The sequence below is a fragment of the Macrobrachium rosenbergii genome, chromosome 36, assembly GCF_040412425.1.
Source record: "Macrobrachium rosenbergii isolate ZJJX-2024 chromosome 36, ASM4041242v1, whole genome shotgun sequence".
Taxonomy (NCBI): Eukaryota; Metazoa; Arthropoda; class Malacostraca; order Decapoda; family Palaemonidae; genus Macrobrachium; species Macrobrachium rosenbergii.
The window spans coordinates 10,077,623-10,105,312 of NC_089776.1; the positions used below are offsets into that span (position 1 = coordinate 10,077,623).

A 27,690-nucleotide genomic window follows, 5' to 3' on the forward strand; every position below is an offset into this window, starting at 1 on the left:
CTTAATGTTGGAAAGTTATATGTAACCGCCACTCACATTTAGGTGATGTAGTACTGTTTGCGTTTGGTCAGTGTTTTGTGGGTAAAGTTTAGGAATCAGGTTTTAGTGGAAATTGACTTTTTTTATTTTGTCGGGTGTTGGAGTGAGGGGTATTCTTTTTATTTATTTTTTTAATTTAAATTCTTAAAAAAAAATTTAAATTGTATTCTCAAAATTGTAAAATTGTATTTTCAAGATTGTAAAATTGCATTTTCAAGATTGTAAAATTGCATTTTCAAGATTGTGAAATTGCATTTTCAAAATTGTAAAATTGCATTTTCAAAATTGTAAAATTGTATTTTCAAAATTGTAAAATTGTATTTTCAAGATTTTAAAATTGTATTTTCGATTATAGGCTCCCTGTCTGTAAATAGTTGGATTTGCTGATGCCTTAACATCATCGTAGTTCGTAAGAATAGCCAGGAGAGAGAGAGAGAGAGAGAGAGAGAGAGAGAGAGAGAGAGAGAGAGAGAGAGAGACTAGAGCATCACATATATGCACATGGAGCGTGTCAAAAAAAAAAAAAGCTTAAACTTTAAAAAGCAGTACGAAGCTAACTTACATTTCAGTTGGCAGGAAGCCACATGCGCGGGCAGGTGTAGGCAGAGGTAAAGGTTTGAAAGAGAGAGAGAGAGAGAGAGAGAGAGAGAGAGAGAGAGAGAGAGAGAGAGAGAGAGAGAGACTCGCCAACCTCGCCTGCCTCTGAGGAACTATTCCTACGGTGGGGTTATTCAACTGTCTAGTCTGCGCCTACATTCAATTAAATAATTTCCCCGTAGGGGGTTAGTGCCGTCAGTCTGCCTCACGCGGTGCACTGTAGGCATTAAAACCTTTGCTGCGTCGCTTCCTCAGACCCCTAGCTGCTACCTCTTTCATTCCTTTTACTGTGCCTACGTTCATATTCTCTTTCCTCCCGTCTATTCCACCCTCTCCTAACAACTGCGAGGTTTTCCTCCTGTTACACTTTCCAAACATTATGCCGAGTTTCCGTTTCAGCACTGAATGACCTCATAGGTCCAAGCTATTGGCATTTGGCCCTAATTCTATGTTCTATTCAGTATGTATTTCGTTAATGACCTCATAGGTCCCAGCTATTGGCATTTGGCCTTAATTCTATGTTTTATTCAGCTATGTAATTCGCTTCTCTTTTGCACATTAAAGTTAAAGTTAAAGTTAAATTCCTCCTGGGCCACTGTAGGCTCATAGGGCAGGCGCTGATCTCCTGTTGCTTAGGCCGACAGCCAGTGGGGGAAATGTGCCAATGCCTATGACATGTGGCCAGTGTGTACCTCCAGTTATTTTAACGCATGACAGATTCGATCGCTGGCTGGGTCGTTACGGCATCCGAGGTGCCAGAACTTATGTGTCGGCTGTACCATTGTCCTCTGTAGTTGGTACTTTCGTCGATATTTTTTTTTTGTATTTTATTTGTATTTGTTAATTTATGTATTGTCTTTGTTGTATTTATCGAGTTCTGCTAATTATTTGTTCGCTTCCTTTATTCTCGCATGAGCATTTTATTCTTGCTTTGAATGTTTTTGGGGAAATGTTGATAATAATAATAATAATAATAATAATAATAATAATAATAATAATAATAATAAAAATGGTGCAAAAAGCCACAGTAATGTAATATATATATATTATATATTTTTTTATATATTTATTGATTGATTTATTTATTTATTTACACTTACATCAATGTAGATTTTTTACTATTTAGTCTCACGTGATTGTGAGATTTTTGTCAGTAATAATAATAATAATAATAATAATAATAATAATAATAATAATAATAATAATGAAAATATTGCCAAGTATCTTTCAAGATAATCACTCCCTTTCTTACGTTTTTTCCACCGCATACTCATATTATAGAAAAAACTCATATTATAATTCATCCCATGTCGAATTCTCTTGGCATTTGCTAATCGTATTTCTCAGTGTGATTTTATCAGCAGCAGTTTTGAAGTGGCTTGTGAAGCTGCGGAAATACCGAGAGAGAGAGAGAGAGAGAGAGAGAGAGAGAGAGAGAGGCTGTACTTTGACCTCACGAGATATGAAGGCTAACCTTGATTAGTTTACTTTGGGCCACATCTGATATACTGATGCACAAACTCGTTTTGAAGAACCCCAGCGGCCAACACCACAGAACCAGGATCGTGTGTGGGTATGTGTATGTGTGTGTGTGTATGTGTATTTATGTATACATATATATGTATACATATATATATATATATATATATATATATATATATATATATATATATATATATATATATATATATATATATATATATATATATATATATACACACACATACATACAGGTAGTGGTGGCAGTCTCTCTCTCTCTCTCTCTCTCTCTCTCTCTCTCTCTCTCTCTCTCTCTCTCTCTCTCTCTCTCTCTCTCTCTCTCTCATATACGACCGTAATTATCATTAATTTCGAACCATTGATGTTGCTAGGAGTATGCCCACACTACGACATAAAAGTCATCAAAACATGTTGGGAACTTATCTCATACATATAACCAACAGGTTGGAAACAAGTCAGCGACCGTAAGTGGAGAACGAATCTTTGGCAAGTGCTGGATAATCGCACGAAGCACCGGTTAAAACGACCAATAAGTCGTCAACATGTATCCAACCTGTTTGTGATGTGTTTGTGATAAGTTATCGACGTGTTTATGACATGTCTTAGTGTTGTGTCGACGCATTCTGGTGTGTTTGACATAGAGAGGAATTCCAGTGAGTCTGCGTCAGGACTGAGTTTCCTTCTTGGATGAGAAACTTAAGAGAAATTTTCTCACCTTGGAAGCTTCTCCTCCTCCTCCTCCTCCTCCTCCTCCTCCTCCTCCTCCTCCTCCTCCTCCTCCTCCTCCTCCTCCTCCTCCCCCCGCCAATTGTTGTTGAAATGGCCTGGCGCTGAGGTAACGATTACCTCATCAAATTACGTTCATCATGGAAACAATACTTGGAATCTCCATTACTAGGAATCTCGGCCGGCTGTCACAGCACAGTGCTCGTAAGTTCTTGTCATATTAAGAAAGTATATCTGCCTCTATTTATAGTAGGTTTTAGGAGTCGATAGATGAAGGATTAGGAAAACTTTGCCGAGATTTGTAAGCAAGCAGGAATAAAAATGCACTCACAAAAAAATAAAATTGATTTTAATTATCGACTCTTAAGAACGTTTCGTATGATACCAGGTGCTCTTTGAATTCTGTATTATTATTATTATTATTATTATTATTATTATTATTATTATTATTATTATTATTATTCAGAAGATAAACGCCTATCCTAATGGAACAAGCCCGCTAGGGCCATTAACTCGAAATTCAAGCTCCCAAAGAAAGTGATAATCACTGGAAAGAAGATAAAGAAGATAAAAGTAAATACACAAAGAAGAGATCAGTTACTAGAAAAAAAAAACAGACAAATCAGTAAACAAAAAGATAAAATTTTCTCCCTTCACTCTCACTGATTTTTTAAGTCAGTTCTCCTTCATACTCCTTTTACTCGGCATCATTAATTTTGCAGTCGAACAGAGGCTTGATGTTTATCCAGTGTCACGAACTGCGTTCCCCTGAAAAATTGTTTACTGTCGGTGCCTCTTCTGCCTCCGCCTTTAGGCGTGCCTAGAGAAAGTATTTCTGCAATGTCCAGAATGTTAATAAATGTTTTGGACACTTTGTTTTGATCGGGCGCTGATACCATGAGCAAATTCATCCCTTGAGTCTGACCTCAAAGTGTGCTGTTCTCCCCGTTTAGGGGGGTTAGTGCCGTCAGTGCATCTCATGCGGTGCACTGTAGGCATTACTTAGGTTCTCTTAGGCATGTAGCTGCAACCCCTTTCATTCCTTTTACTGTACCTCCGTTCATATTCTCTTTCTTTCCTCTACCCTCTCCTAACAGTTGTTTCATAATTCAACTGCGAGGTTTTCCTCCTGTTACACCTTTCAAACCTTCTGCCGTTTCAGCGCTGAATGACCTCATAGGTCTCAGCGCGTGGCCTTGGGCCTAAATTCTATATTCTTTTATCTTAAAAGCAGGGCTGAGTAATAAAGAAAATCACAAGGAAAATGTGATTGTAATATAAAAAAAAAAGAATATTTAAACCAAAATAATTAGTCAGGAAAATCTGCCTTCGAAAACTCAATGCGTTTTCGAAGCACTTATAATACAGTATGGCAATTATAAGGAAAAGGAAACTTGAATAAAAAATAATAAAAACCAGAATTTTATTAGTCAGGAAAATCTCGAAAGAGCAAACGCACATTGCTCTAGAAACATATTACAGCGAGTCATATTTGCCACGGGTTTTAACATAACATACCCCTCTTCTTATGTGTCAGTATACAAACATCATGGTGATGACAGACTCTCTCTCTCTCTCTCTCTCTCTCTCTCTCTCTCTCTCTCTCTCTCTCTCTCTCTCTCTCTCTCTCTCTCCCCTGGCGTCATTCGTTCTGGTCAAGATTCCTTGTCATGTTTTGAAGGAACTTGGGCTTGGACAAGGGGATGATAAACTTTCTCTCTCTCTCTCTCTCTCTCTCTCTCTCTCTCTCTCTCTCTCTCTCTCTCTCTCCTGGCGTCATTCGTTCTGGTCAAGATACCTTGTCTTGTTCTGAAGGACCTTGGGCTTGCTGGCTTGATCTTGGACAAGGGCATAATATTATTCTCTCTCTCTCTCTCTCTCTCTCTCTCTCTCTCTCTCTCTCTCTCTCTCTCTCTCTCTCTCTTTCAGGCTAGTTCACTTTCGGTCTCTCTGCTCTGGGGCAAGGAATGCGCTCACATCATTGACGAGATTTGACTGACGTGGGTGTGTGATGTGCTTGAACAACCCATTTCCTGTGTTGAAAATGGCAATCTTAGGTTACTGCTTATGCATCGCTGGGGAGAGAGAGAGAGAGAGAGAGAGAGAAAGTATTAGGCTTTTTAACGGGGGCAAACATGCAAAAGAATCCCATAATTTTTCATCGAGAGAGAGAGAGAGAGAGAGAGAGAGAGAGAGAGAGAGAGAGAGAGAGAGAGAGAGACTGTTTAAGGATACTAACATAATTCGAGGGAATCCGATCATTTTTCGAGAGAGAGAGAGAGAGAATATTAGGCTTTTTAATGGGGGTAGACATGCAAAAGAATCCCATCATTTTCATCGAGAGAGAGAGAGAGAGAGAGAGAAAGAGAATATTAGACTTTTAAACGGGGCAAACATTCAAGGGAATCCAGTCATTTTTCATCGAGAGAAAGAGAAAGAGAGAGAGAGAGAGAGAGAGAGAATATTAGGCTTTTAAACAGGGCAAACATTCAAGGGAATCCAGTCATTTTTCATCGAGTGAGAGAGAGAGAGAGAGGTGGGGGCGGGGGGGCTTTCATCGGACACTCAAACTGCACCTAATTTTGTATATATATATTTACAAGTTCTGTTTTATCTCTTCTGCATGTATACCTGTCCTTTCCAGAAGTGACTGCAATGGTTATGCAATCATGCAATTTCATCTTCCTTTATATTTCGTTTATTGATTTGATTTGCATTTTCATGTTCAAGATCTTTGTAGTAGTCGAACTTGGCGCCAGTTACATGTACTGAGCTTTTCATGTTACACACAGGAAAATAAATATATGATTACAGATTGGGCTTTTGATAATTGTTCTTTCTCGGTTTTTTCGGGTTTGCAGTGACATTATTCTAATCTCTCTCTCTCTCTCTCTCTCTCTCTCTCTCTCTCTCTCTCTCTCTCTCTCTCTCTCTCTCTCTCTCCTCAGAGTCATCAATTCACTTGACTGATTACTCTCTCTCTCTCCCCTCAGAATCATCAATTCACTTCAAGGGTTATTCTCTCTCTCTCTCTCTCTCTCTCTCTCTCTCTCTCTCTCTCTCTCTCTCTCATCAGTTCATTTGAAGGATTATTCTAACGAGTCACTCTCTCTCTCTCTCATCAGTTCACTTGAAGGATTATTCTAACGAGTCTCTCTCTCTCTCTCTCTCTCTCTCTCTCTCTCTCTCTCTCTCTCTCTCTCTCTCTCTCTCTCTCTCTCAGTTCACTTGAAGGATTATTCTAACGAGTCTCCTCTCTCTCTCTCTCTCTCTCTCTCTCTCTCTCTCTCTCTCTCTCTCTCTCTCTCTCTCTCTTTCAGAGAGTCATCAATTCACTCGAAGGACTTGATCCCCATCCTTATTCGAAGGCACAGCCTCCTGCTGCATCTCTGCCTCAACGGAACATGATCGTCCCTGTAAACACCTCATTATTCAGCCGTTGCTTCTCCTCCTCCTCCTCTTCCTCCTCCTCCTCCTCCTCCTCCTCCTCCTCCTCCTCCTCCTCCTCCTCCTCCTCTTCGGGAGGTTTCACAACCGAACCATTGTTCGACTCCTTGACGGATTCTGTTATGTTTTTACAAAACGTTCGAACGATTTTCTTCCCGAACAACAGATCGATTGTCAAATTGCCGGTGGAACACGAGGCGTTTTACAAATACGCGTCTCTCTACTCAGATCGAAGATAAGATATGTTGTCGGGTGCAAGCGCCGAGATTTTAAAAAAAAAAAAAGTCTTTTGGTCCGGAGGAAGATAGATTCTTAAAAAAAAAAAATCTAAAAAAATATCTAAAATAAAGTGTCTTGTGGCCTTGTGGTAGATAAATTCTTAAAAAATATATTAAAAAAAGTGCCTTGTCGCCCTGAGGGAGAAAGGAGGGTGGGAATGAGTGAGATAGGAGGTTATGGTTTTGGTGTGTTGGTGTGGAAATTGGAGCACCTGTTGGTTCCTCACACACAAACACACACACACACACACAAACACACTCGACGATGCCCTGAACGTATTTGTCGACACGAAGCCTCAAGACTTTGTTGGAAAGGTGTGGGGTGGGAGAGTTCCCAAGGAGTTCCTAATCATTTGCTGACACGGATCCTCGATCGTTTTGGTGAATTACAAGGGTGGCATCTTATTTCAGCCCAAACATCACTGTTCCGTTTTCGTTGACAATGGAATGTCTTTCCCTTTGGTTCCAAAATCTATATTTTATATGTCAGTGGCCTCTGTGGGCTTGTTCCATATGAATAGGGTTCTCTTCTAAATATAATAATAATAATAATATTGTTATTATCATTATTATTATTATTATTATTATTATTATTATTATTATTATTATCGTGGAGGAAAATGAGAATGAAACTGGGAACTAGTGAACTAATAACTGCAACGTAGGTCAAAGTAGGTCATATGATATTCAGGTCAAAGTAGGTCAAATGGTCCTCTGGTCAAATTGGGTCAGATGATATTCAGGTCGAAGTAGGTCAAATGGTATTCTAGTCTAAAGTAGGTCAGATGATGTTCAGATCAAAGTAGGGCAAATGGCATTCAGGTTAAAGTAGGTCAAATGATATTCAGGTCAAATGATATTTAGGTCAAAGTAGGTCAGATATTCAGGTCAAAGTAGGTCAGGTGATATTTAGGTCAAAGTAAGTCAAATGGTATTCTGGTCGATGATATTCTGATATTTAGGTCAAATATTCAGATCAAAGTAAAGCAGATGGCATTTAGGTCAAAGTAGGTCAAATATTCAGGTCAGTGTAGGCTAAATGGCATTCAGGTCAAAGTGGTCAAAGGGAAGTGATGCTTTAAGGCAGCATCACTTCCTCTCCCTAGTTTGAAAGCATCAACATTTTCCTACAGAAGTTCCTCAGGAAAAACATGTGACACTTCATAACACCTCAGTAGAATGTCATTGCTACTAATGCTATTACTATTACTAGGCTACTAATAGTCGTTGAATAAACTATAATAATGATAGCCATGATTTATCTGATTAATTTTACCATTGGCATAAGCTCAGCATCTTCTAATTTCAAGAGCAAATAATTGGTTGGTTTCTTAGATAGTTCGGCATTGCTGTCAAGAGCTACACCCACTTTTTAGCCTTTTACTTCCATTTATTTTTCCTTTCTTTAATCTTGCTATCCAACATCTCTAACCATAACTTATTAAAGCAACCGCTTGGTTTTCTCCCAGCTCGACCTTCAAATCCTTGTATTTTCATCTCCTGTATTTACTAGGTCTCCTTATCTTGCTGGCTGTCCAACCACTCCAACTCCCGCTCTTCAGCCTCTGAAGCGCTGAATGGCCGGAAGTGCCCCAATGCTAGCTTGGCTCGCCAGCCTGAATTTCACAAATCAGGCAACCCGTCCGCGTTGCTCGGCCATTACATGGAAATCACGAACGCGAGGGTGAATTATTCCCAGCCATTCTTCGCCTTTCCTTTCAAAAGGTGGATCTGTCGCCAGTCGCTTGGAGAATTCCGTTAAACCAAAAAATGTCGCCTTGATTCCCCATTGTTCCTAGCTTAGTCGCATATCCTCGCCAAGAGTATGAATTCTCTTATGAGGTTGGATATCTTCGGAATACGCGTTTCCCTATTTGCTGTCTTGTCATTTTTTGTTGGGCTGTTTTCCTGTCAGCTTGGGGCTCGTTCTGTTATAACCGTATGCTTAAAGTTTTATATGTGTTAGGTAATTCTTTATGCGGTTGGCTGTCAAAAACGAACAAGATATAAATCTGCAAGATTCAATACTTTCGTCTGTGATGGTAGTATGTTATTTTTCTGCTCAAGTCTCACATATTCTATATATGTCTTAGCTCGTTGTCTATGAAAACTTTATAAGATGCTGCTATTGATATCTTGAAGCGAATAAGCACCCATAATGATCTACAAGTTTTATATGAAAAGATAAATCCTGCGGTGTGATATTTTCATGCGAGGCATATACCCTGGCTAGCTTTTTATTTCAGCTCTTTGGCACAGCTGCGTAAAAACACTGGTGTCTCCCTAATCTTATCTCTCTGATAAAGTAAGGAATGTCTGTTCTGTGGAATGGTTTACCTAGTGCAGTTGCTGAATCTAATCTCCTTATATTTAAGCGAGGAGCGAATTCATTCCTGCTGCTGCCTAATTTCATCTTCTGAATTTCTGGTGTATATAATGGTTTTATTATCAGTTGCCTCATATCTCTCTCTCTCTCTCTCTCTCTCTCTCTCTCTCTCTCTCTCTCTCTCTCTCTCTCTCTCTCTCTCTCTCTCTCTCTCTCTCTCTCTCTCTCTCTCAGGCTGATTTCTCTCTTTATCTCTCTCTCTCTCAAGGGTTTATTTTCCTTTGGAGCCCTCTTGGGTTTATAGTCTGTTAACTGTCCATAAATGGGTTTTCAGCTGAAGATTTCGAGAAAGAAATAAAAAAAGAACCTTACTGCTTTCAAATGTCTTACTTTGTCAGAACATCAAAACAAAACTTTCCCTTTCCTTATCTTTTTCCAGAAGAACAGAACAGTTACAGAACAGAGTATACGTCCCTTATCAGTTCTTATTTCGCATTAAAGAGGTCATGACAAGCAAATACTTCCAACGTGGCAACAATGTGCTTCCATGCGTTCACATAACAGCTGATTTGAACGTGTTTAGGCAATGTTTACAATGTAATTAACCGTTTACTGTGGGGAATAATTTATAGGTGATATGATGTTTAGAATCCATGGTCAAGAAACAGGTAACTCCGTTGGGGGGGAGGTAGTGCCTACAGTGCACCTCACGCTGCGCCCTGTAGGTATGACTTTCCTTAGGCCCCCTATCTGCTACAACCCCTTTCATTCCTTTTACTTTACCTCCTATCATATTCTCTTTATTCCATCTTGCTTTCCCCCACCCTCTCCTAACAATTGATTCACAGTTCAACTGCGAGGTTTTCCTCCTGTTACACCTTTCAAACCACCTCTACTCTCAATTTTCCGTTCAGCGCTGTAGGACCTCATAGGTCCCAGCGCTTGGCCTCTGGCCTAAATCTTATGTAGAAATTCAAAGAAACAGATTAATCTTCTTGGCCGTAAGGAAAACTGTTTTATTTCTTTTTAAGCTTCCGGCATTATAATTTCAGGTAAATATTATTTTTTCAGATAAAGCTTACATTTTTTTAAGTTGAAGCTTGTGTTTTTCAGTTAAAACATTGGTGTGTTTACTATCCAAAGCGGATGTCTGGCAGTGTTATTTGCCAATGAGAGTATGAGAACCTGTTGTTTTTACTTATATTTTATATCTTTCTTTTACGTCCGTAGAAAATACAGATTGTAGTATTACTGAGATACCAGATTACATAACGTTAATACTGATGGTATTATTTTTTTACCACTTTTGACCTTGCTCTTCGCAGGGGTGTGACAACAAATTAAATAGCAGTTTTAATATAGGGTGATTTGTCAGACTGCATTTCTGAAATTATGTATATATATATATATGTGTGTGTGTGTGTGTGTGTGTGTGTGTGTGTGTGTGTGTGTGTGTGTGTATATGCATATGCATGTATTTATATAGAATCTTTTTTAAGTTTTGTGTGTGTAAATTTTTATAAGAATCTTTTTAAGTTTTCTGAATAACAATAATAATAATATTCATCAGACGAAAAACATTTCCTCCTCAAGATTTATTTTTCATTTATTTTCATCAGACCAAACATTTCATTTGTAAACACTTATTTTTCTAATGTTTTCATAAAAAACATTTCATCTTGAAGCTTTTATTTTTCTCATTTTTATTTTTCATCAGACCAAAAAACATTAAATTCGTAAACATTATTTTTCTAATTTTTTCATAAAAAAGTTTCATCGTGAATCATAAATTTTTCTCATTGTTATTTTTCATCAGACCAAAAAACATTAAATTCGTAAACATTATTTTTCTAATTTTTTCATAAAAAAAAAAAATTTCACCTTGGAGCATTAATATTTCTCATTTGAATATTGCATCAGACCAAAAACACCCCCACCCGTAAACATCTAAACATTCTCTGTTCCTCCCCCTTCCTCCTGCCAGGTCGTGCAGCGAATCAAAGCCGTCCCCAACGAGACGAGACTGCTGGTGGTCGACGTGGAAACGGACCAGTACTACAAGAAGAAGAACATCGTCGTGAAGAGCACCCAACACAACGTCATCACAAAGTCCTCCGTCAGAGAGGCCGAGGAGGAGGAGGAGGAGGACGAGGCCCCCTCGCCCAAGGGCGCCGACCCACCCCCTTACACCAACGGACACCACCACCAAAACAATAACAGCAGTCACGACGACGTGGACAACAGATCCGTCAGCTCGGCGGCTTCGTCGTCGGCCGCCAGCGAAGGGTCCACCTTGCCACAGGTATGTCCTTTGCTTGCATCTTACTTCGTCCTTTACTCTCTCTTGTTATCTTCGTATGCACTCGTAGGAACGCCGTAGTTCATACACAAGTACTCCGGTGGAGTGTGTTTTTGTTTTTATGCTGAGATCTTTTTATCACTCTCTCGTTTCCAGCTTTGATTTTTTGGCGTTTTCTCCACTTATTTTTTTTTTATCCCGTTTTCTCTCGATATTGTGCAGCTTCGCACCGTCTTCCAGAATGCAGGTTTCTCTCTTGATGGAGCCACTGTGGTTTTATAGTGAACAGTGGTTGTAACAACTCACCGTATATCCGCTTCGTTGCTCATGTTTGGTTTAGGCAAATTGGACCAGATCTGTTGAAGGAAATAGGATGTTGTAGGATTTTAAGGTTTTTGTTCATCCATTCATCCATTCATTTTCATCGCATTTCCAGTAAAGAGCCTAAATCAGACCCTAATTCAGAATTGTGGATATGTTGCAAGCTTATGCAGCTAATGCAATTTTTTCTTCTTTTATAATTTACATATTTATCTTTTATTTATTTATTTATTTGTCAATTTATCTGTTTCTTCTAATAACTGATCTCTTTCTGTTATTCCCATTACCTTCTGTTACTTCTTTCGAATGAACGCCATAGTATTCTTTTGAAGCTTGAATTTCAAGTCAGTGGCCCCTTTGGTGGGCTTTTTCCATATGAATAGGGTTCTTGATAATAATAATAATAATAATAATAATAATAATAATAATAAATAATAATTAATAATTATCAATTCATTGATAAAGAACTCAAAAAATATAGCTGTGGCAAATTTGTTATTTCATCTTTTCATCATAGTGATTTATTATTCGAAAAACGCTAAGAAATTGAAGCCTTATTGAACATTTGCAGTTGCATACCCAGATCGATAACCTTCAAGCCGGGAGAGTTAACAGCGCAAGGAGTTTTCATCTGAAGTAGTACTAGAGGTCATCGTTACAGGAAGGACTATTTACATCCTGCAGTACGAGATTCTAGTCCTTCTGAGAGAGAGAGAGAGAGAGAGAGAGAGAGAGAGAGAGAGAGAGAGAGAGAGAGAGAGAGAGAATTTTCCTTGTGAAGGAGCGAGTGAAAGATATGAACATATCGAGAGAGAGAGAGAGAGAGAGAGAGAGAAGGAGCTTGTGAAGGATAGTGAAAGATTTGAGAGAGAGAGAGAGAGAGAGAGAGAGAGAGAGAGAGAGAGAGAGAGAGAGAGAGAGAGAGAGAGAGAGAGAGAGCGACCTTCAGCCGCAATCGCATTTACGTTTCCCAAGATATTCAGTTTTGCAATGGTCACTCTCTCGTTGTCGATCGTCGGTGTCTTAATCACAGCTGGATGAGTGCACCTTTTGCTTTTAATTACTTTCAGTCTTGATGCAACTTTCCTTTTATTGGTGGCTATATATATATATATATATATATATATATATATATATATATATATATATATATATATATATATATATATATATTTAAATTGAAAAACCATGAAAAAGACTTCTAAATTAATGTCAATAGTGTGGATGTGGATATGAGGATCTAAATAACCATATTCTGGAAAATCAGAGCCCCCAATTTTATTCAAAGCTTTCAAACGTTAGTCATATTCAAACACATAGCTTCTCATAGGTTCTCCTAGTTGTATTCGTGGAAGCCTACTCTACAAAACACGTCCAGACAGCAATCTTGCCTCAGTGGAATTCTGTGATTTTACAAAACGCGTCCAGAAAGCAATCTTTCCTCAGTGGAATTCTTTTTTCTTCAAAACACGTCCTGACAGCAATCTTGCCTCAGCGGAATTCTTTGATTCAAACAAAACGCATCCAGAAAGCACTCTTGCCTCAGTGGAATCCTATGATTCTACAAAACACGCCCAGAAAGCAATCTTGCCTCAGTGGAATTCTGTGATTCTATCCAGAAAGCAATCTTTCCTCAGTGATTTTTGATTCTTCAAAACAAACAGCACTTGCCCAGAAATTCAAACAAAACGCATCCAGCCTCAGTGGAATCCTATGATTCTACAAAACACGCCCAGAAAGCAATCTTGCCTCAATGGAATTCTTCGATTCTACAAAACACCTCCAGAAAGCAGTCTTGCCACAGTGGAATTCCTTGATTCTACAAAACGCGTCCAGAAAGCAATCTTGCCTCAGTGGAGTTCTTTGATTCCACAAAACACGTCCAGAAAGCAATCTTGCCTCAGTGGAATTCTTTAATTCTACAAAACGCCTCCAGAAAGCAATCATGCTTCTCTGGAGTCCATTGTGGCTCCGTTCATTGTGTCTTCAGACTTACCTCCGATGAGGAAGAGTTGGGTCAAGAGAATTCAGTGTCTTGTGCAATCCCATCACGTTCCTCTCAGGAACGCATTCATTCTGCAATCCCCCGTCTCAATTGCAGAATCGTCCGTCCGGTAGGTTGGTTGGGGGGGGGGTTCGTAAATGTCTGATGGATTGCAGAATGGCTGGACGGAGGACCTTGATTAGCTTGTAATTATTGCGATGAATGTAATGAGGTATTACGGGAGTTGGAACTCGGAGGTGTGTTTATGTATATGTATACACACGCACACAAACACACACACCTAGTTTGTGTATACATGTGTATATATACATATATGTATGTATGTATGTATTATACATATATATATATGTATAATACATACATATATGTAAATATATACATATATGTTTGTATGTATTATATATATATGTATATGTATTATACGTATATATGTATCTAGTATGTATCATAAAAACCGAAGGTACCACAGGGGAACAGTAGACTCTGCCACCTCATTGAAATGGATCTTGGGTCACAAGGCAGCTACTCATCCGAAACCTTAAGTAAGGCGTTATAGTTACTGGACTCGCTGGCTTGATGGATGATGAAAGAGAGAGAGAGAGAGAGAAGAGCTTTCTCAGTTACTCAGTGACTTTCGCTCTTTGTCTCCCCGTGTGGCCACGTGGCCACGGGCGAGACTATTATGACAGCAGAACCTGTGGGTCTCAATGATCTCGACCTTCTTTAGAACTCCCCTCCGGAGTAGCTGAAGGAGATGGAGTAATGTCTTGTAAGAGGTTCGTTTAAATATATATATATATATATATATATATATATATATATATATATATATATATATATATATATATATATATATATATATATATATATATAAACTTTATCACATACACAATTGTTCTGTGCATTAGTACAATTACTAACAGGACCTCATTCAAACTGGATGGTATCTAGTGGAGGGATTTATTAAAAAAAGTTACAAGCTTTCTAGGGCAAACTGTCCTCATTGTCAAGTATCCGTACAACACTTTCAATGAGGACTGTTTGTCCCAGAAAGCTTGTAACTTTTTTGAATAAATATCCCTGCTAGATATATACACATATATATGTGTTATATATATTACATAGATATATTTTATATATTTATGCACAAATATATATATATAATGTGTATGTTTACGTCATTGATTTTAAAACTTTAAAATGCAGTGGTGGCGTAGAACTGACCTTGATTTACCGTATGCTTTCAATTTGTTTATTTTTTAATTAAATACAAAATAATTTATTTGGTGAAACTGTATAATTGAGAGATACCAATGTCACATCTGATATTTGTACAAATTCCGTAATACAGTACTATATAGTCTCCTAGTATTAATATTCTTTTGACATTTTGTTTCCACTCTGATCAATGTTCTATTTTCAAGGTCTAGAGAATATTGTCTAGAATTGTCTGGTCAATGTTCTATTTGTCAAGGTCTAGAGAATATTGTCTAGACCTTGCTTTTTTGTATGGAAGCTGATGTATGGCTCTAAATGGTATTTTGATGTTCAATGGAATTCACTGAATATTTTGGTACAGAGCTTAATGGGTTTGAGGTTGTAAGCACTAATTAGGTTTCCATGTCGCGTTATTCAGGTTATGTCAAATGTTAGCCTCGCAATGTTGGGAGAGAGAGAGAGAGAGAGAGAGAGAGAGAGAGAGAGAGAGAGAGAGAGAGAGAGAGAGAGAGAGAGAGAGAGAGAGAGAGAGAGAGAGAGAGATTGAACTAGTTTAGCTTTCATTTCATTGTAAGTGGCGTATGGGCACTTGAAGTTTTACCTTGGGTATTTAATAAAAAAAATGAAAATAGTACAAATACCATTATTTGTACACAATTTCCTTAGTTACATTATCATTTTTTGTGTGCAGTTATGACGGAACAATATTTTTATGGCCTGGCATACCGCGTTGGGCCATCTAGTAACTGACATGGCAGTGTCCGTTTATTCAGACTTAAATATATACTCGTCCGTCCGCTAAGGATATTTTTTTTATGCGTGAAAAGATTTGTAAATATTCTCATTTGTATATGGAACAAAATGACGTACTGTAGCATATCCCTATCTGTTATTCTGTTCCTCTTGATTCTTTTTTTTACATTTCGATTTACTCTTAATTTGTTCTTATAATATTTTCTTCATTACTTCCTGTATTCTGATCATTATTAGTTTTTATCTTTTAAATACCATTTCTTATAGGTTTTTGTAGTCCCAACTTCTGTCATCTGCTATGATTCACTTTATTTGTCAATATAAATATACATTTAACTTTCTTCATTCCTCTGAAGGCAAGGTTATATATATCTTATTATCAAGAGGAAAGACTCCCATTGTGTTTTGTGCATCGAGTAGAATAGGAAGACATTCGAAAATATAAAAATAAATTTAAAGAGATTGACATCACGCATCAGTCAAGGTTGTGGGTTATGTCATCCCTTGTGAGAGTCGAGTAAAACGTACCAATTCTAATTATATGTTCTTTGTCTTTGTTGAGAGATGTAGTTTCGTGTAAGTTACTTAAGTTACGTAATATTACATCTAAGAGGATTTTTAAATTTTAAATTGTGACTTTTCCTCCCTCATTCTTATTTGAAGGGATTAAAATGGAACTGCTGAGGTTCAGTCATCATCTTATCTTTTATATCGAACATTCACTTTTTTTTTCAATCTCTCTCTCTCTCTCTCTCTCTCTCTCTCTCTCTCTCTCTCTCTCTCTCTCTCTCTCTCTCTCGTGAGCCTCACAGCTGCTTTATCAAATTTCTCTCTCTCTCTCTCTCTCTCTCTCTCTCTCTCTCTCTCTCTCTCTCTCTCTCTCTCTCTCTCTCTCTCTCTCTCGTGAGCCTCTGTAGCCATGTCACAAACTCTCGCGGTCCTCCCACGTTTGGGTACTGTTGGGTGGAAACACGAACTTGAACTATGTCTGTTTTTGCTATCATTCCTTCTTGCAGCGTGTGCACAGCCTCCTTCCCCTATCTGGTGCATTCCTTAGTCCTTTTTAGGGATGCTTCGGGTCCTTTGCTTACTCCTTCACCGAGTAGGATTAAGATAAACAACTGTGGTGAACTCTGAATGGTGTAAACTGAGGTTTGTGTGTGTTTATGTATATATATGTGTGTGTGTGTATTATTATTATTATTATTATTATTATTATTATTATTATTATTATTATTATTATTATTCAGAAGGTGAGCCATGTTCATATGGATCAAGCCCAACAGAGGGGGCCACTGACTTGAAATTCAGGCTTCCAAAGACTATATTGTTCGTCCGAAAGAAGTAACAGAAGGTAATGGGATATACATAAAGAATTTGTTATTATTATTATTATTATTATTATTATTATTATTATTATTATTATTATTATTATTATTATTATTATTATTTTTATTATTTTTATTATTATTATTATTATTATTCAGAAGATGAACCCTGTTCACACTTGAAATTCAAGCTCCCAAAGAATGTGGTGTTCATTTGAAAGAAATTACAGAAGATAGTAGGAAATAAGATAAGAAGAGATCAGTCGTTAGCAAACAGAGATAAATTTACACAATAATGAATAGATAGATAGGTAAAAATGTCAAGAAACTATTAAAACCACAAGGAGAATTGTTTTAGAGTAATGATCTGTTTGTACGTGTGTGTATATGTGTGTGTGCGTGCTCGCGCGTGTGGTATAACCTTCATTATGTTAATAGTGCGAATGAAATTCAAAATCGGGTTATCAGACTTCATGTTCTCGATTTGAATCTTCAACAAATCAAGGACGCTATAAGCTCATTTGCCGAGTTTTTTTTTCATTATATATATAGTTTTTTTAACTCGTAAATCTCTTAATTCTTTCCAGTGAACACCATTGTTCTTTGGAAGCTCGAATTTCAAGTCATGGCCCCTTGGTGGACTTTTTCCTTATGACTGTGGTTCATATTCTGGATAATAATAATAATGATAATAATAATAATAATAATAATAATAATAATAATAATAATAATAATAATAATAATAAATTCTTTCTGTATGTCCCATTACCTTCTGTTAATTCTTTCGAATGCACACCATATGCTTTGGAAGTTTGAATTTCAAGTCAGTGGCCCCTGTGGTGGGCTTGTTCAATGTGAATAGGGTTCATCTACGGAAATAATAATAATAATAATAATAATAATAATAATAATAATAATACTAATAAATATAGTACTTTCATATATGGTATATATCTGATGTTGATTTTTGTTTAGAATGGGTGCTCAAAGAAAATTTATTTTACACTCTGTAATAGCTTCATCGTCTTGGTTGGATTTTATTCACATTTAATAAAAAAAATAGATTATATTTTTTTTTTGCTGTATATAATTGCTGTTGAACCGATCATTATGTTTTTTTAATTATAAAACTCTTCGCCATTATTAAATTGTAAAGTGCTCACAAATGAAGTACCATATTACATTATACTGCTTTCCAACATAATACACACACACACACACACACACGCACACACTTATTGTGGCATGTATATAATATGTACATTATATATATATATATATATATATATATATATATATATATATATATATATATACAGTATATATATATATATATATATATATATATATATTATATATATATATATATATATATATATATATATATTAACTCAAACCCAAGGGGAATCGCCTTTGATTAGTTCTGCGCCGATTGGGATTCGAACCATGGCCTGGTTTACAGTGACTTTGACCACAAGGCCATCAATCCTGAGAACAAGCACTTATGAGTCATAATTCCCCTTCGGTTCAAGTTATTCGTAAGTATATGTCGATATATATATATATATATATATATATATATATATATATATATATATATATATATATATATTATATATATATACACGTGTTTGTGTGTGTAAACAATTATGAAAATGTATTATATACATTTAAATACCAGGAAAGGCTGTTCAAACGAATCACAGCATTCAGATTATGTTCACATATTTAAACTTCTTGGGGGGAATTTGTCAAACCAGATTTTAGACATTTAGCTGGTACTCTGGTGCAGTGGTTAGTGTCGTGGCATGCAGCTCAGATGTTGCGGGTTCGCGTCTCCCCCCGATGAAAAATCACTGGCTATGTATCATGATCAGTTACTGCCGCAGTGTGGGGTCTGCTGCGGTGGGAGGTTGAAACCAGTATTCTCTGGAAGCTTGAATTTCAAGTCAGTGACCCCTTTGGTGTGCTTGTTCCATTTGAATAGGTTTCATATACTGAAATAATAATAATAATCACACTGTTTACCTATGAATATTCTGTACTGTAGGTTTGTATGTGTGTATTCCTGGTGCTTGTGTCTCCAAATTATTATTATTATTATTATTATTATTATTATTATTATTATTATTATTATTATTATTATTATTTATTATTCGTAAGATGAACCCTGGATGGAACACGCCCATTGAGGCCTTTAATTTGAAATTCAAGGTTCCAAAGAATATTATGGTGTTCATTCGAAAGAAGTAACGGAAGATAATGGAATATACAAAAAGAGGAGTTCCCTGATGAGAAAAACATATAAATTAATAAATAAAAATGAAAAAAAAATGTAAGTAAAATACATGAGAAAGGAGTGGTTTTAACAAGGAAAAGTCAGTGGGTAAAAATTAGTTAATAAAAAAATTACCAAACAGTTTATTATCATTATTATTATTATTATTATTATTATTATTATTATTATTATTATTATTATTATTATTATTATTATTATTATTATTATTATTCAGAAGATGAAACCTATTCATATGGACCAAGCCCAACTTAGGGGCCATTGGCTTGAAATTCAAGCTTCCAAAGAACATTGAGGTGTTCATTAGGAAGAATTAAAAGGAGGTAAAGGGAAATACAAAAAGATAAATTAAGAAATCAATCAATAAATAAATAAAAAAAAAGGTAAGTAAAATTCCTAAGAACAGACCGGTTTTCGCAAAGAAAGTCGATGGGTAAAAACCAGTCAATCATAAAAACCAATAAATAATGTAGGATAAAATTAACACCACCCTGAAATAAGAGCATAAAAGAATCATCTTTATCCAAACATACAAAAAAAAACATTTAAAAATAGTCCCAGTTACCTTGAATCAAGTAAAAGACTGCTGAAACCTCGACGGCAATTCTGAGTAAGAGATGAGTCATGGCGGTAACCTTGGTGTACAGGTGTCGAGAACACCTGTGTACACAGTAAATACACAAGGGGTCAAGTCCTCTGCAGGTTGGCACCAATGAACGGCAACTGTAATTCCGTAGGAGTGATCGACCAATAACATGGGAATGCACACACACACACACATACACACATACACACACACACAAACCTACTGTACAGTATATTCATAAGTAAACGCTATGATGTAGAATACCATAAATATTTAAAATTTCTCTTTGACATGTTCCCCCAAAAAAAAATTCCCTTTGACATGTTCCCCTCCCCTAAAAAAAGTTGGGATAAAGAAAATGGCAAAAAAAAAAAAACAATGCGAACAAGTATCGCCATCATTCGTTTGTTATTTATCTATTTTTTTTTTTTTTTACTTTATTTTTTCATAAGACAATTCGTTCAGTTTATGTGTGAATGATAGACTTTTCCCTCTTTATTTTCAGGAGATAATTCTTCCATTTTATATATATATATATTTATATATATATATATATATATATATATATATATATATAAATTTTTTAAAAGGAAGCATAAATAAAAGAAACAATGTTTGCCTGGCCTTCAAGAATTCTATTGTCTTACTTTATACAGAGATATTCTTGTGTGAGAGAGATTTATCCTAAACTCGCTTTTTTTCCCTCGTAAAGCGCCACCGTTAGAGAGAGAGAGAGAGAGAGAGAGAGAGAGAGAGAGAGAGAGAGAGGAATGCCTGTCATTTTTATTAGCCCGAATTCCTGTTTTGACGAGGATGGTACAAATATTTTTATGTCAGAAGAGACTCTCGTCTGAGCTGCATAGTAGAATTATGTAATAGATATAATCATGTGCATTGACTATATAAGTGCTTTAGCAACGCGGAGACGAGATAAAGATCATTTTTTTGAGACGAGAGAGAGAGAGAGAGAGAGAGAGAGAGAGAGAGAGAGAGAGAGAGAGAGAGAGAGAGAGAGAGAGAGATGACTTTACCAAATTGTCTCTGCCATTGCTACCGCTTTCGAAGCTATGAACTCTACTGATACAGAGTCCATTTTACCAACCATTCTTAACTGTATTCTCAGTCAGGTGAACTTTCGAAATTACTTGATAAAATTCAGACTGCAGGCTGGAAATATTCTACCCATGGTAAATTCAGATTTTGTAGGCTGGAATCGTCTTCTCTTCCCTTGTAAATTCAAATTCGGTAGACTGGAATCCTCTTCCCTTGGTGAATTCAAATTCTGTAAGCTGGAATCGTCTTCTGTTCCCTAGCAAATTCAGATTCGGTAGACTGGAAATCGTCTTCCCTCGGTAAATTAAGATTCTGTAGATTGGAATGATCTTCCCTTTGTAAATTCAGATTCAGTAGACTAGAATCGTCTTCCCTTGGTGAATTCAGACAGTAGACTGGAAATTGTCTTTATATGGTAAATTCAGATTCTGTTGACTTGGTGAATTAAAATTCTGTAGGCTGGAATAGTCTTCCCTCGGTAAATTCAGACTCTGTAAGCTGGAAATGATCTTCCCTTGGCGAATTCAGACTCTGTAGGCTGGAAATCATCTTCCCTTGAAAATCTTGTCGCCTTGGAAGCTGTTGAAGACTTTGTCGACGCTTCAAATGCGCCGTATCAATATAATTTCATCATATACCACTTTTAGAGTACATGTATACATCTGGCTGCTAGATTCTTCCGCGTGGGCGCTCTCTCTCTCTCTCTCTCTCTCTCTCTCTCTCTCTCTCTCTCTCTCTCTCTCTCTCTCTCCTCCGTGGGAGTAGAAGGGGAGTAGAAGCGAGGCGGCGATGAAGCCTCATTGGATTATTTTGCGCACTTACGGAGTAACGTCTGCGCATGCGTAATTGCATCCTTTATTCGAAGATTGTTCGGGAATTGAATGAAATCAGAGCGGGCGTTGGGGCGAAGTGGCTCCCCCGCCCCTAATCTCGTCGTTTTGGCAATGAAACGCTGCTTCGTACGGGAAGTTTATTATTATTATGTCTTCAGCATTCGTAAGGTACCGCAGGAAGTCTTCCGATGTGTTTTCTTTTTTTTTTATTTTTGTCTTTCTTTTTTTCTTTCTTCCTTCCTTCCTTTTTTAACTTTTTTTTGCTTTTCTTTCTTATTCCTTCCATCCTCCCTTCAGCTGAAAGTCTAAGCGTATGGACAAAGTCAACAGAATATAAACCCAAGGGGGTCCCAAAGGGAAATCAGCTTGCTGAGAGAGAGAGAGAGAGAGAGAGAGAGAGAGAGAGAGAGAGAGAGAGAGAGAGAGAGAGAGAGAGCTGGAATACGAATATAACAATATATGAAAGAGGAAAGAAGGGCGATAAACTGGTAGTAAAGAGAGAGAGAGAGAGAGAGAGAGAGAGAGAGAGAGAGAGAGTTAAAGGAAAAGGTGATGAACAAGTAGATATGAGGGAATAGACAATAAAACCGATACACATGAATTTTAAATAAATAAATGAGGGAATATAAAATAAAACCGACACACCTGCAATTCAGGAGACGTCCCCAGCCTCAGAGAACAGGGATGAATCAGTTCCTCGCTTAAACATTTGGAGGTCAGAAGATTCTATGCACTGGGCAAACTATTCCGCATGTTATTCGTAACCAACATAAAACTCGCCTGCAATTTTGGTGCTGACATTATTTTTGTAATTTTAATCTTTTCGATATTAAAGATTTTATGTTTTAAATTTTATCTGATCTTATTTGCTAGAACTGCTTGCATGATTCAAGGAAGCGTGCTTTCTTTGCTAATGGGTTGAGGTGTTCGTTTGCAAGTAGAATCGAATTTGTGAATTCAACCCTTGTCTCGTAGGTGAGAAACCTTGTAAGGAACGTCTTTTAAAATTCTGCAGATGTTTCTATTTTCATGAACGAGATCTAGCAAGCAAGTGGCAAAGAGTATTTGGAAGTAATGATACAATGACATGATACAATGACGGAAAGGAACGACGAGATTATTACTCCACGAATAATGAAAAGTAATATAAGAAGCTTTTTAAACGAAATGACTTTTTTTAAGAATAAATCCCATAGATGAAAAAAAACTTGCAACATAGGCAAACGGCTGCATGCTTATATGCGATGATTTTTAAGGAATTATGACGTCAGTTACATTGACAAAGCCTTCAGTATTTATTAACTGTTATACAAGGTTATATACTCTTGGGAATATCCGGTTTCTTCTGCTAAATACATACACACACACACACACACACACACACATATATATATATATATATATATATATATATATATATATATATATATATATATATATATATATATACACACACACATATATATATATATATATATATATATATATATATATATATATATATATATATTTATATATTTATGATTAATATTTAACCAAGTATATATTTCTCTTCGGTTCATTACGACCCATTTTTGATATTCCGCTGAATCAAGTGTTTGGATTGAGACAATCGGTCCAGAGAGAAAATGAAATCCGAGTGGCCTCGCTCTCTTCAGAATTGATTGATTGCAAATGATTGCAATATATATATATATATATATATATTTTTCTAGTGTCCTTAACCTCTGCTATTTTCTCCGTATCTTTTCTCCAAGTTTTGCCGTGAAATGGAACTACAAATAGAGCTGTTCCAGTAGCTCTATTCTGGGATTATTTGCATGCGGTCTAACTTCTCTTGGCTCTATTTGTTGGGAGTTAGACTTGGGAGAGACTTTAATCTGAGTTTTGCACCAATGAAGTTAGAGCTAAATGCAGGACCTAGTCAATAAGTTAATCACACGGTCATCACGGTCTGAGTATATATATGTATATATGTATGTATATATATATATATATATATATATATATATATATATATATATATATATATATATATATATATTTGTATGTGTGTTTGGGTTCTGTATTATCTGGACAACGCGATCCTCAGTCTATAACGATTGCGTGATTCACTTAAGCCCTACAGGAAGCTCTGGGGAGATTGTATTGTCTCCTGAATGCATCATTTCTCCATAAATCATCTAAAGATTCATAATCTCACATCTTCGTAATTAACCAACTTAGCTAAAGACGATTTCCTCAAGGATCAAATTCGTGTCACGACGAACATCAACTGATTGGTGCAGAAGCCATCAAGGGCATCGTTGATGCCTTTCTTATTATCGTTATGTGACGGTGTTTACCCCATTGTTACGCAAGGGTTACATACTTGACTTATTGTTGTCACATCCTGTGTTGTGTACCATTGTGACGCGGGTGTAATGGAGGACTTTTTATCAGTGAGATCTGGTGATGGGATGTATTTGTCGATGGATTGGTTCCTGAATCAGTTTCATCTGCTGAATCATAATAATAATAATAATAATAATAATAATAATAATAGCCTTGGATGACATTGAAGAAGCTGGGTTCTTTTCACCGTCCTTGCGCGCGCGCATCAAACTCAGAGCCTTCGGTGAGTAATGCACTAGGTTCTGTATTTTAATGCAAGTCACCTAATCAATAGAAAAATTACTCTCTCTCTCTCTCTCTCTCTCTCTCTCTCTCTCTCTCTCTCTCTCTCTCTCTCTCTCTCTCTCTCTCTCTCTGCCTTTAGCAAGGATTTTGGTTGCCTATTATTTCGAGGTATTTTGTGAATGGATATAACTTCTATACTTTCATTGTTACTCTGACGGCGAGATTGAGAGGATTGCTTGTTCCAAGGTCGTTCAGATCGTAAGATTTTTTTTTTTACCGATTTCCTTAGTTACCTATTTTTTTTTTTTACTTATTTTCCTCTTTGCCTATTCACCTGTTTGAAACGACACTTCACAGGTGGTTTCTATATAGAACCCCTCTCATGCACATTGATATTGTATTTTATTCACTTCATTCATTCAGTGTATGACCCCTGAAACAGTTATTCATGATGAATGAGCGCCCCTTCCTTTAATAACATTTCTAACTGGCAATATGACAACAGTACTTCCGTCTGACTCTTCAACTGCTCTTACAGTACAGTATCTTGCAATTGAGCAACTATGCAGAATCTTGAACCTGTCCTGTCTGGCTTCTCATTTCTATTTTCGTAGCGTGCGGCCGCAGCGTGTCGTCTTTGGGTATTCCTGCGTCGTTGAAGGGGGATTCTTGCCCAAGGTCATGTTTGCTAAACGTCTTAGCCGCGGTGATCTTCGTTCTTCCAGCTCTCTGGCTTCCAACTTGCGACGTGATTGATGTTGGTTTTCCTGATGTTTTTGCAGTGCTTGCTTGCTAGAAACGCAGTCTCTCTCTCTCTCTCTCTCTCTCTCTCTCTCTCTCTCTCTCTCTCTCTCTCTCTCTCTCTCTCTCTCTCTCTCTCTCTCTCTCTCTCTCTCTCTCTCTCCGTATATATATATATATATATATATATATATATATATATATATATATATATATATATATATATATATATATATATATATATACATACATATACATATGCATATACTGTATATTTGTGTATGTGTTTGTGGAGATATATATGTATATATATTTATATATATAAATATAAATATACATATATATTTATATGTATATATATGCACATATGTATAATACCTGCTCACCTGACACGCACTCTGATTGCTTCTCTCTCTCTCTCTCTCTCTCTCTCTCTCTCTCTCTCTCTCTCTCTCTCTCTCTCATGATTCAGTTTTTGGGTTACCTTTTGTAAGAATCACAATGTACAATAATTCGTATGCATTACAGTCCAATAATTAAAGCTGCTAGGAAAATGAATGTTATTATCGTCCAGCCATTTCATTTCCATATCCTGCTACCAATTTCATCAGCCCATGAACCTTTCTGCCCATATTTACATCCCTTGGGTATATAAAATATATATGTTCAATCGAGTTATTTTTCCCCATTACACTCACGAACATTGGCAGTCAACTGCGCATCTGCATGTTCGGATTTTATTCGATTCCAGTTGGATGGAATTTCTCGACCCACTTCCTCTGATGACTGAGATTTTCCAATTTTTGGGGGGATTAAAATGCCATACAAGCCTTTGTTGACTGCTACCTGGATTTTAGTTTTCTGTAAAAGAAAACTATTGTGACGGCTTGGTCTGTCCGTCCGAACTTTTTCTGTCCGCCCTCAGATCTTAAAAACTACAGAGGCTAGAGGGCTGCAAATTGGTACGTTGATCATCCACCCTCCAGTCATCAACCAAATTGCAGCCCTCTATCCTCAGTAGTTTTTATTTTATTTAAGGTTAAATTTAGCCATAATCGTGCGTCTGGCAGCGATATATGCCAGACCACCACCGAGCCGTGGTTAAAGTTTCATTGGCCGCGGTTCATACAGCACCGAGAGATAGAGCCTTTTTCGGCCGTACAGAAAACTCAAATGCGCCAAAGAAACTTCAGCGCATTTTTTACTTGTTTCATTTGGAACGAATTCCTTATCCTTGAGTTTATCCGATTGTCGTGCCATATTAAATCCTAGACAATTACAAACCTTGGGTCTTCACGTAAGGGAGCTAAACCCCGTGTGAAAACCTTCAGATTTGCAGTATCTTCTAAGTGATAATTATGTTTGATTATTTTTCAAATTCCTTTTCCACACTGGTTTTTCATTTTCTTCCTCCGACTGTGAGAAAAGGATATGAACGTTGGGAAATGTACGAGGTTTTAGAAATAAATCCTTTTTGCTGATGAGTGAAAAAGTAAATAATTTGTCCTGTCGCTAATAAGGGTAGGACCCCGCCTACAAACACCTGTCAGGTACAAACACTCGTTTTGCAGCTGTTTGTGTGCTCGTATGTACTGTCCTGCTAACATATGTATTATGGATTTCTGCAATTTTGTATACGAATATATATATATATATATATATATATATATATGTGTGTGTGTGTGTGTGTGTGTGTGTGTGTGTGTGTTTTGTGTGTTTGTGTTTGTGTTTGTATGTGCAATAACTAAGTACCATATTCACATACGCCGCACTCTACCATAAACGAAAATAAGCTGTTGAGGCTATGCACGTTAACGAGTCGATAGCTAATACTCTGTATGATCCTGGCCCCTAATTCTTCTCCTCCCCCTTTTCTTCCCCCTCCCTTCTCCCTTTCCCCAACTTCCGGATTTAACCCCCCCCCCACCCCGACATCTCCTGCATCCTCTCGATTGTGTTCCATATGACCTTGGGTTCGAATTTCCCCCCCCCCCCTAAAATCGCATGTTGCCTTAGAATAAAGATTGGCCGATGAACTGAAAGCTTTCCCAAGGTTGGAGGTGTTTTTGTAAGTTTTTTTTATATATATCCTTTATTTGTGCGTGTGTGTAGATGTATGGAATAGCCATAATGATGGTGTAACTTTTCGATTTCCTCACTTTTTTTGGGGGGGAGGTTAGTGGTAAGCGTTAGTTAACAAGGTGTGTTATCAAGGGTTTGAAGTATACATACGTACGTGGTATTCATACATGAGTGTATTATGTACGTATATATATGTATATATATATATATTATATATAATATATGTATGTATATATATATAATTTATATATCCATACATACATATATACATCCATACATAAAGTATAACACACCTTGATAACAAGGTGTGTTATCAATGGTATGAAGTATACATATGTATGTGGTATACATACATGAGTGTATTATGTACGCATATATATGTATATATATTTTTATAATATATATATATATATATATATATATATATATATATATATATATATATATATATATATATATATATATATATATAAATTATATATCATATATACATCCATACATAAAGTATATATATACTTATATATATGTATGTATTTATGAATGTACATGTGTGTGTGCATGTGTCCATATATAACTATTGTACTTGTGCATGTGCGCGTGAATGTAACGCTAATTATAATCCTTATTCAGTGTGTTTTTTTCC

The 27,690-nt window shown here is 36.6% G+C and overlaps 1 protein-coding gene across 2 annotated transcripts in view; it reads left to right on the plus strand.

Moving 5' to 3' along the window:
• Nucleotides 1-27,690, plus strand: part of LOC136856612 (Na(+)/H(+) exchange regulatory cofactor NHE-RF1) — a 136,379-nt gene that overhangs the window by 38,239 nt on the left and 70,450 nt on the right. For both annotated transcript variants that reach the window (XR_010858421.1, XM_067134540.1), the window contains exon 2: nucleotides 10,898-11,215. Coding sequence is in view for 1 of the 2 variants with exons in the window: in XM_067134540.1 (XP_066990641.1) it covers nucleotides 10,898-11,215 (318 nt within the window). In the remaining variant the exon portion in view is untranslated. The remainder of the gene's footprint in view (nucleotides 1-10,897; nucleotides 11,216-27,690) is intronic.